At 42.7% G+C, this 11,334-nt stretch overlaps 1 protein-coding gene across 2 annotated transcripts in view; it reads left to right on the top strand.

Annotated features, from left to right (window-relative positions):
* Positions 1 to 7,701: 7,701 nt before the first annotated feature.
* The window catches only part of LOC129495449 (protein disulfide-isomerase TMX3), a 44,345-nt gene continuing 40,712 nt past the window's right edge, over positions 7,702 to 11,334 (top strand). The window contains exons 1-2 of one of the 2 annotated variants that reach the window (XM_055302973.1): positions 7,702 to 7,873; positions 8,901 to 8,955. In XM_055302973.1, the coding sequence (XP_055158948.1) occupies positions 7,828 to 7,873; positions 8,901 to 8,955 (101 nt within the window). In that variant the 5' untranslated portion in view covers positions 7,702 to 7,827. The remainder of the gene's footprint in view (positions 7,874 to 8,900; positions 8,956 to 11,334) is intronic. The other variant, XM_055302972.1, reaches the window with a different exon arrangement.

The raw sequence follows: 11,334 nt of genomic DNA, 5'->3' as shown, positions 1-11,334 counted from the left end.
GCTTCCTCCATTAACACCTGTAGTAGAAAATATTTTAAAAATTGTTTTCAAGACTCACATACTGCCCTTTTTCAGGCAAAAACTAATCCAGGCAATGCTCTGAAAGGACTTTGCAGATAGAATGAAGTTACTAACAGGTGATTTTAAGGTAGGGAGATCATCCTGGATTATCCAGGTGGACCCAAAGTAGCCACACGAGCACTTAGAAGAAGAAGGAAGAAGAGTCAGAAAATTACAGCAGAAGGGGAAGTTAGAAAAATTTAAAGCCCCATGGGGCAATGATGCACTGATGCTGGCTCTGAAAGGGGCCACAGTCAAAGAAAGTAGGTGATCTCCAGCAGCAGAGAACTCCCAGCCACCAGCCAGCAAGGAAACAGGGGTGGCCAACCTATAGCCCATGGAAGTGAATTATACTAGCAACTTGAATGAGCCCAGAAGTGGGTTCCTTTCCAGAGCCTTCTGACACCCTACCCTGCCTTTTGGATTTGTGGAACCTAGAGTCAATAAACTGATTCAGCCTACTGAACTTCTAATCTGCAAAACTGTGAGATAAATTTCTGCTGTTTTAAGTTTCTGTAATAGAAAACAGATATCTTGCTTTAGTATTAAAAATTGGTATTTTAGAACTTGATGCTGTAGGCTTGTGAGAACCTTTCTCTACCTGGAATTCTTCTAAACTCAGGCAAGATAAGCATGCAGGCTTTTATGTCTTTGAGAAGTTTGAGAAGAGGCAGTTGTGTTTTATTGGCTTCTTATAAAAGTCTACCAAGGTTTTAGTAGGCACTCTACCAATTTCCCCCTTTTTAATGCCGTTTTAAATTAACCATCTATTCAGTCCTGAAATCTTTGTCTTTGCCTTTTTTGGAAGGGAGTGGCTTTTTTATTTTCTTTTCTAACTTTTAATTTTATTCCAGTACAATTAATATATAGTGTTATTTTTGTTTCAAGTGTACAATATAGTGATTCAACAATTCTATGAATTGCTCAGTGCTCATTAAGATAAATGTACTATTAATCCCTATCACCTACTTCACCCATTCCCCCACTTCCTCTCCAGAAACCACCACTGTTTTCTCTATATTTAAGAATCTGGTTGGTTTTTTTTTTTTCCTTTTTTCTTGTGTTCATTTGTTTTGTTTCTTAAATTGCACATACAAGTGAAATCATATGGTATCTATCTTCCTTTGACTGACTTATTTCACTTAGCATTATGCCCTCTAGATCCAACCATGTTGTTAAAAATGGCAAGATCTCATTCTTTTTATGGCTGAATAATATTCCATTCCACATCATCGCTATGCATTCATCTATTAATGGACACTTGGGCTGTTTCCATACTTGGCTATTGTAAATAATGCTGCAATAAACATAGGAGCGCATATCTTTTTGAATCAGTGTTTTTGTATTCTTTAGGTAAATACCCAGTAGTGGAATTCCTATCTTTACTTTTTTGAGGAAACTCTAGGCTATTTACCAGTGGCTACACCAGTTTGCATTCCCATCAACAGTGTGCAGGAGTTACGTTTTCTTCATAAATCCTCACCTATATTTGGTTCCTGTGTTTTTGATTTTATATTCTGACAGATGTGAGGTGATGTCTTGTGGTTTTGATTTGCAAAATTCATCTTTTCATGTGTCTGTTGGCCATCTGTACATCTTCCTTGGAGAGATATCTGTTTATGTCTTCTGCCTGTTTTTTAACTGGATTATTTTGGGGTTTTGGTGTTCAGTTGTAGAAGTTCTTTGTGTCCTTTCCTTGTCTTGACTTCCTTTTCTTTTTAAAACTTTAACATTTGTATCAACCTGAAGTCTCATCAGAGGTAGCTGAGACAGGAGATGCAAAAACTATCTTTTACATCCTGTGAGGTCTTTTTTTTTTTTTTTTCATCCTCTGAGGTCTAAGAGCAGTATCACATATGGTGTCCACAGTGGTAGGGTTCCTTTTATCATAATCTGAGTAAGGGGCATCCCACGCAGGTCTGATTTTCATTGTCCCATGGCCTGTCCAGTACAGTCCAGGTTGGCAGCATTTCCGCAGCTAAAGTAGACACAGACATTTAAATGACAAGGAAGGAGCAGAGGACCTACCTACCAGTCTCTAGTAGCTCCCTGTCTCAATCTATTCTAATCAAGTTCAAAGACTTCTCCTTGAACTATCCCTAGGGAAGACAGCAAAGGAGGATCCAGGACAAGTGCAATCATCTCCACTGAACAGTATTCAAAACCAGAGACACTGCTACTCGATCTAAAACTCTCAGGAACCATTTCAACAAAGGTCATCAGGACAATGCTTACGACAGTCTATAAAAGGCCTCTATTTTGTTAGTGAATAATCTCTTACTTCATTGCTTTCCTCCATCATCAATCATCCTACTTGAATTACCTTCGTAGTTGTAGTGGGCCTCATAGGCTTAGCCAACCCATCAGACTTTATAGTGCCCATGTTCCTTTGGCTGGAGCTCCATTTGCTAGTGAGAGAGGATGATGAAGCTCAATTGAGGGAGATTCCGGACTCTCATTTCAGCTCTCATGCTGAAAACAGCAACTAGGAACTGATTTAGCTGACTTGCTATCCATTTGCTCATCCTCTACTTTTGCTAGCTCCTGGCATTCAGGCTGTCCTTTCTGTCACAGAAAGTCTACCTATCAGTAAGTAACTGATTTCAAAGCTTGTGCTTACTTTGAACCAAGAGTATCTGGGAAACCACCTCTGCATCAATGAATGCTTCCTTTCCATCCCCTTTGTCAGGATTCTCCTTTTTCTTTCTAAATAGTGCCTATGTCATATTTTTAGCAAAAAAAATGAGTCAAAAGTCTTCTAAGCTATCCCACCTCTAACACCAATTGCAACTGCAACAGGGTTCAACTAAGAAGACTGACCCCAAAAAACACTTATAAATCTATTACTCACTAGGGGAAAAGGATGCAAAACAATGTGGAAGCAAGAATTTGGATCACTGTTAAAGACTGTCTCACAGCAAGGGTCTGTGGAGACTGGTACAAGCTTGTCTTCTACCTTGTACAATAATTATGGTTGTAAGCACTTTCTCTCTTAGATAAGGAACCCCCTACACGTGCATAAGACACCTTGGAACAAGGGAACCTAGGAGTCTTACTGGGATTCCTAATATTTTGCTGGTTATATATGCATATTCCTGGTACAAAACCAGCCTCAACAGCAGAGCTGCTGCAAGTCAGCAATCACACTCTTACCAATAAATAATGAGGACAGGCTGTTAAAAACCACCACAAAACTCCTTGGGTCCATGGTTAACAAAAAGCAACATTCCTAGTCTGCATGTTTCATGGGTGGCAGAGAGGTTAGTGCCAGATGGAAACTTTTTTTTTTTTTTTTTTCCAGATGGAAACTTTTAGCAAAAACATCTCAGGCTAATTCCAGGACTGCTAGAGATTAACCTGAACAGAACATTATGCTGAGGAATTGTTCCTCTAGTCCCGGTTTACTATTATGATTGAAGGTTAATATGTGTCAAATTCAAGTAATTTTATTGTATTTATTTAAATGTTACATAAATTTCATCTCTATCTGGTAGTGTAGAAAATTTACACAAAGTTTTCACCCTAATATTAATCCACACTTGGTTTTTCTGGGGGTGGAGGGGGCTAATTTAATCTTTTTGGTGCACTGCTAGATCTGGTTTGATAACATTTTCTTTGGAATTTTTTGCATTTTTGTTCATAAATGAATTGATCTGTATAATTCCTTTCTCATAAATGCTTCCTCTGGGTTTGAAACCAAGCGTACCCTAGCCTTTGAACAAACTGAGGAGTGCTTCCTTTTTTTTTTTTTTTTTAATTCTCTGCAAGAGTTTGTAACAGATCTTTTTTTTTTTTTTTTCATAAAAGTTAGCACTTTTTCTAAGACACTTTCAAAGTTTTGATTCAATTTTCTCATGGTTATCCTATTATTCTTCTAGTTGTTGAACTGATACTGGTAAATTATATACATATTTTTTTATTTTTTTAAGATTTTATTTATTTATTCATGAGAGAGAGACACAGAGAGAGAAAGAGAGAGGCAGAGGCACAGGCAGAGGGAGAGGCAGGCTCCACGCAGGGAGCCTGACACAGGACTCGATTCTGGAAGGCAAATTATATTTTTATAACTTTTTGATTTTTTTTTTTGGTCTACTCTTTTTGTCTATATTGTAGACAAAATTTGCTTATCTCTTTAACCTCTTCTGTCTATATCTATGTCCTTGTTTTGGTCCTAATGTTAATATAATTACACTGAATATGCAACAAATGGCAACATAATCAAAATAACTCTCTTCCTATCATCCCTTTAAAGATTTCTCAGTATGGGTATTCTTCCCCTGTCCCTGGATGAAAATTCTAACAAGTCCATCTAGATAAAAGATCTAATTAAGCTGAAAAATCAGTTCAATTATTTTCATACTGAGTCCTAATATTAAAATTCTGAAACAGATTTATCATCAAAAAATTCCTCCCTTCTCCTGAGACTCTTAGGCTTGAAACTTGCTGTGGGACTGGGGGGGGGGGGTCTTGATTCACCTTCTCTCTGTTTTGCCTTTCCCAGTTAGTGAACTGGGCTTAGTGAATCCTTCAAGGGTGGTGTGTTGAGAGAGAACATGACATAAGTGCAGGTGTTCTCTTCCCTGAACTGAGTCCCCTTGAATTGGCTTCCCTTCTTTGGGAGTAAAGGATGATTTAGCCGGCCTCTTGGAAGGCAGCCATGATTTCTGGATTTTCTCATTTTTTTCATTCTTTCTTACATGTCATTTCTGGATTCACTAAAACATGAAATTTGTCCATTTTATTACTTCAAAAAACACGTTGGGACTTCTTTTGAGTCTACTGTATCTTTTTTCCCTCTCTGAATGAGTTAACACATAAAGCCTTTAAGACACTGACTGACTAATATATAAGCCTTATAAGTGATAATTCTTACAACACACTAGGAAGTGAACTGTAAAAAAAAAAAAAAAAAAAGGAAATGAACCATATCAGGGTCCATTTTGCTCAATGTTATGCTCTCAGTACACAGTTTCTGGCAAATAAAATCTAACATCCCTGTGTATCTTTTATGTCATCCTTCTTTTTTTATTTTTTATTTTTTATTTTTTTGGAAATTTACGATTTTTATTTATTTGAACAGAGAGTGGGGGAGGAACAGAGGAAAAGGGAGAAGCAGACTCCCTCCTGAGCAGTGAGTCAGACGTGAGGCTCCATCCTGGAATTCTGGGATCCTGACCTGAGCAGAAGGCAGGTACTTCAGCAAGTGAGCCACCCAGGAGCCCATCCTTCCTTTTTCTAAAGTCTTTTCATCTACTTCTTAAGGAGAATATCCAGTTAACTAATTTTCATTTCTCTCATTCTAAAATATAAAAGATATTTACACCTATAAATTTGCACAGGTTTTGCTGCAACCTACAATTTTAATAGGCATATTCTTTGTTTACTTCTAAGTATATTTTAATTCTTTTTTTTTTTTACAAAGACATTATTTAAAAGTGTTTTTAAATTTCCAGATTTAGGAGATTTTATCTTATATAGATTTATAATCTTAACTGTGTTGTCAGAAAACACACTGATAATACATTTTTTCAATCTGTTGAAAATAATATGGTAGGTTTGTAATTTTCCTTAACGTATGTTAAGTATGCATTCGCTGATTATTTAACAGTTTGTTTTCAAACTTTTGTTCCCAAAACCTCTGTCCATTCTTAAAAATACATGAAGATCTCCAAAGACCTTTCTTTAATGTGGGTTATGTCTCATCATATTCACCAAATTTTAAATTAAAATAGACATTTAAAAAAGTATCATTCAACACTAACAATAAAACCATTTCACGCCATCAAGAAAAAAACTACAAAAAACTTGATTTTTATTTATAGATTTTTTTTTTACTTAATATATTTTATACAGAACAATCTAAAAATGAATGACATTTTCTGGATTTATTTTCCCTCAGGGCTAAATGAGATCTGAAGGCCAGAACAACAGCATCACCTGGGAACTTGTAAGAAATGCAAATCCAGACCCACTGGTTCAGATTCTGTAAGGAGTATTCAAAAACTGTTTTAATCAAAGTAAATGATGCTTAGTACAATTTGAGAAGCACTATTTAACACCATATAATGATCACTTTTCCATTAAAAAAAAAACATAGATTTATTTCTCTTAAACTTTCATCTAAGAGCTAGAGTTACGTATACAGAAAAGTACACAAACTGTAAGGGTAAATAAAGCTCAATGCATTTTCACAAAATGAACAGATCTGGGTAGCAGGGTTCAGATCAAGAAAGAAAACATTCCTTGTACCTCTGCCTTCTAAGACTATTAATTTCCCTGATTTTAACCTTACGTGCATAAAATCACACAAGCAGTACCTTTCTTAAGCTGGGAAAAACCCAACATAACTCCCAGGGAAACTGATCAAACATTTGTACCATTAGTGAAAACAGGATGACTGAAAGGGGAAGGGGAGGGAGGGAGGGAGGGAGGGAGGGAGAGAATCCTGGAGCAGCGAGAGGTCTGGGAGGCAGCGTGGTGCTAGAATAAGACCAGCTCCGGAGTCCGAAACTCCGTTTCAAATGGCAACTCCATCCTCAAAGCCTAAATTAAGCAAACTACCTCTTCTGTGCCCCAGGATCTATAAAATCCCTACTTTGAGAACCTGTAGGAGATTTAAATACTTCTGTATGTTAAAATCAAAATAAACTAGACAACCAAAAAACGTTTGAATCTGCTGGAGGTCTGCAACGGATCCTGCGCTGTATCCATAAAACAGGTGAAATCTCGGGCTTGCTCCCGATCAGCTCACAATGTAACCTTTCAGTCATTAGGAGTAGAATTTTCTGAGGTCTCTGCCTGTCGGAATTTTGAACCTCAGGTGACCTGCCTGACATCATGATTTATTTCTATTCCCAATAACGCAGGCTCAATAACTGATTTAATCTAAATCCTCTGGAATGTTAGGTCCTATAAAAACGTCACTTACACTGGATGTAGTGATTGCAGAGCCGCCATATGAAAAAATACCTCGTTTTCACACTTTTGTCGTGTGGGAGGAGATAGCAAATATTTCACAGTATTTCAGTCTTATCAAAAAGAATCAGAAAACAGGAACAAATCATCAAAAAAAAAAAAAACAAACTGTATCTTAAGATCAACTTCATTGTTTCAGGTTCCAAGAGGAGTCTTTAAGATGGCACTCTTTCAGCTGGCAAAATCGCATTAATGGAGCTGGTACCTCATTTCGCAAACAGGTTCAGGGAAGATCCCAAACTTATTTTGGAGACGCGCGGAAGGAAGCTCACACACGAACCCACGGCCTCCATCTTTCCACGCGCTGCTAACACCCACCTCTTTCCACGAATCTGATCGCTGCTGCACAGGAGCAGCAAGTGAAAAAAATGTGGCAGCATCAAGCCTCGAGGGCGGCGGCGTTTCTCTCCCGTTCCCCTCCAGACTTAGCTGGCGTCTCGCCTCCCGGAAGCGCCCCAACTCCGCACCCGCCCCGGCCCCACAGGAAGGCGCCCGCGCGCTCGGTTCCCACGCTCCCGGGGGGGGGGGGGCAGCGGGAAGCGCACAGATTTACGTCGCGACTGCGCAGGCGCCGCAGTCCCGCGCATGCCCAGAGGCGGAGGCCGGCGGGGTCCTGGGAGGGTAGCGGCGGCCGCCTGCCCCGCCCCCGCCCCCGCCCTCCGCCCTCCGCCCTCCGCCCTCCGCCCAGGCTTCCCTTCCGCGCGCCCACGGCCAGCTTCCCTTTCCGGCGGTGCCAACTGCGGCCGCCCGTGTCTCTTCTCCGGGGCCTCTGCAGCTCTCCCTGCGGCGAGCATGGCGGCTGGGACGCTCGGGGCCGGCCTGCGGCTCTGCGCCACAGGTAAGGGCCGCGCGGGGGCGGGGGCGGGGGCGGCGAGGCGGGCGCGCGCGGGGACCCTCTCCCGGGGGCGGGCCGGGGTCCCCCGCCAGGGTGCCGACGGCTGTGGCGTCCGCCGGGAGACCCCCCCGGCCGCTGAGGTCCTTCCCCCAGCGCGGCCGTGCCGGGGACCGGGCCAGGATAAGATGCTCCTGCCTCCCGTGCGGTGCTTGGCTTCGTGTGGCAGGAAGTTTCCGTCGCGCCGGCTGCACGGAGAGGCGTGGGGGCCGCGCCACCCCAGCCTGCGGCCACGCCTGGCTTTGGCTGCAGGTTCCGAGGCTTGTCACGTCCGGAGAATTTTCACCCACCTGGGGGCTGAGAGAGATGGCCGAGGACAGGTCGCGGTCGGGTCGCCGGACCGTGCGGCGTGAAAAGCGACGGCGGAGTCGGGGGGGGGGGGCGGGCGGGGGGGGGGCCTTTCCGGCGTCTCACGCCCGGGCCGGGTCCTCGCCGCCGCCGCCGCCGTGTGTTCGCTTAGAATCCCCTTGACGCCGCCTGCGTGCCAGGCTGTGAGGACGCCGAGCGCTGCAGGTGTAGTGTAGCTCGGGCGTGACACGCCTGTGAGGTCGAAAAAAGCTAAATCGGCATTTTGAATGGCAGGTGGAGTTTATACAGAGGAGGAGGTAATGACTACTGGAGAAAGAGAGAAGAACGCGTTCTCTGGTTAAAAAAAAAAAAAAAAAGGTGGAATGGCAACAAGGAAAAATAAGGGAATAAAAATATGTTGAAAGAGAACCTCTGTGTCTCCGGTTTATTAGCCTGTATAAACCTTGCGGGTCACAGTATAGTTGCTGACAGAGCGAATATTTCGTGAAGGGATCAGCTACTTAGGCTTATGCATGGTTTGTGCCTTGGGATGGATCAGTGATGGGTTTTATGGTAGATTGTAAAAAATCAAAAACATTTTATAGATGACTAAGCATGTAGTATGAGACAAGTAATAAGTCAGCGTTTATTGTAAACATTTTGTCCTCTTATCCTCTTTTTCCAGTGTTTTTACTGGATGTGGTTTTCAGTAAAGGATTTGTACAAGATTTGGATGAATCGTAAGTATATATATGTATTTTAAATAGTATTTTGACTTTTTGAAATTCTGGTATTATCTAAATATTTCCATGAATCTGGTCTTTTAATAGTTAACAGTAATGAGCGATGTTTGTATGGCACTAACGTTTTCAGAAGTTGTCCCGAGTTCTATTTACATACAAATGTATGGGGTTGTGCTCTATGGAGTTTACTAACTGTTCCATATTCTGTTTTATCATTTTTTGTTGTATTTGTGAGCCGGTGCTGGAATTTAGTAACCGTACCGTGTGTTTGTTTTCATAGAACCGTAGCATTAATCACGATGCGTTGCTTAGAGTAGGTGAGGAGTACAGCTCCAGACAGACCAAATATCCTATGTGTGGTCTTTCAGGCCTGACCATAGGCAATTTCAAGGCTTTTCCTGGCAGGCCTTAGGAGGGAAGCTCTTCTCCCCACACCAGACTTGGTGCACAGCCCGCGTGTTGCAGTCTCTGGGGAGAGTTGTAGTCAGAGACTCAGGGCCCGAGGCTAGCTCACGTGCATATTTGAATCTCTAGCCCCAAGTTGCCTCTTCCAGAGGCCTCCTTATTGGGGGCGTCACCTGGGGCACTTCCTGGGCATCTCTGCTGAGATCTTATCTAGGGGCTTGGCTGAGCCTCTCCTCTTCGATTGGAGTCGGTACTTTTCCACAACTATCCCTCCTCCTCTTTCATTCTCCTGCCCATGGGTTCATAAAAAGGCAGAAACCTTTGGTTCAGTGCTCCTCTGCAGTGAAGTGAATTCTTTGGTCTATGCTGCATCCACCTGACCCTTGTCTGGTACTGTTCCACTCGGAAAAATGGAACATTGAGGAGCTGGCACCTTTTTTTTTTTTTTGGCCTGTTGGCTTATGTTGTCACAGTGAGTGAATAAAGGCTTATTACTTTCAGTTTTGCTTGTTGTCCTAATGACCTATACACAACAAAATTGGTACAGTAGCAAGTGGTCATATGAACACAGTGCTGTTCTAGAAGAGCAGAAATCCTGAGGATCCCAGGGAGCACTTTATTAGCTGTGCTGAGTGATAGTAGGTTCTGAAGGGAACTGTTGTAGTTTTTTTATTTTGTTTTTTTTAAGATTTTATTCATTCATGAGAGAGACAGAGCATGCATAGCAAAGAGCATGAATGGGGGCGGGGGGGGGGAGAGGTAGTGGGAGTGGGAGAAGCAGACTCCTCGCCAAACTGGGCCCAATCCCAGGACCCTAGGATCAAGACCTGAGGCAAAGGCAGATGCTCAACCATCTGAGCCACCCAGGTGCCCCTGAAGGGAAAAGCATTGTTAACATGAAGGTAATCTTGTTAAACTTGATGTCTTGAGGGCTGTGTCGCTATATACTTCCTCTTTTAGAATGCCCTCACAGTGGAGAGTATGAGGAAGCATATGAGCAGGCACAGACATCTTTCTCAGCTGGGTGCTCTTTGAACTTGACAGGTTTGGCCCTCCGTGACAGGTTTCCTGTCACCGAAAACCATGGCTGGCCCGCTCTCACAGAGGTGGTAGTGGTCCTGTGAGCCATCTTGGTGATCCCTTGGGTCTGCATGAAGGGAGTAGGAAACTGCAGATAATGAGACCGTTACACAGACTCTGATTTCTAGGTTTCTCTCTAATGTCCCTGCTTGTTACCAAGTCCATGTAAGCCTCCTCACCTAATCCATTCAGTCTGTGACACAGTCCACGTCTTAACTGAGAAATATCCAGACACGGAAGAAGCAGCCACCCCTAAGACAGCAAAGATTGACAAGCACAGAGACTGACATAAGCATGGGAACTGAGCACCCTTTCTTGGGCAAACCAGGTGTGAGCCTTTCTGAAAAAAAACTCTAGGTCTGTTTGTTCAATAATGGGGTCTCAAAGGAGGATATTAATCGACTCCTCACCAGACACCTGATGGCCAGATATTAAGTCATGAAGAGTCTGATGGGCAGTACCACTTGGGTCTGTATGATGACAGCCCTTCTGTCACTAGTAGTATCCCCACCAGATGAGTGGAGGAACACTGAAATATTTACTCAGACCTTGAGTAGGTATTAGGTTGAGGTTTCTCTGTCCCAGTGGTAGACTGGACATCCTGTGCCAAGGTCAGAGTTCACGGGAGAATTATACTTCTTGGGCCTTTTGGATATCAGTGCACAAGTGAGTGTGATCTCTACTTCCCCCTGCTATCAGGATGAGGAGGATACATATGCCTCCCAGGTTTGAGTCTGTGATGACCTATATAGGCACGTTTGCCCAGCTTGACTCAGGATGAGTACTTTCAAGCCCATGCTACTAAATGTGGTATTGTTTCTGTGTACTCCCATTCGTCTCTGTCCCTGAGCCCCAATGGGAGTTGCCACTATTAGGACCATTTTAGTAGAA

Source organism: Nyctereutes procyonoides, unplaced genomic scaffold (assembly GCF_905146905.1).
Source record: "Nyctereutes procyonoides isolate TBG_1078 unplaced genomic scaffold, NYPRO_anot_genome, whole genome shotgun sequence".
Taxonomy (NCBI): domain Eukaryota; kingdom Metazoa; phylum Chordata; class Mammalia; order Carnivora; family Canidae; genus Nyctereutes; species Nyctereutes procyonoides.
Note: the sequence above shows the minus strand (reverse complement) of the source record. Positions and strands in the feature narration are given on the sequence as shown.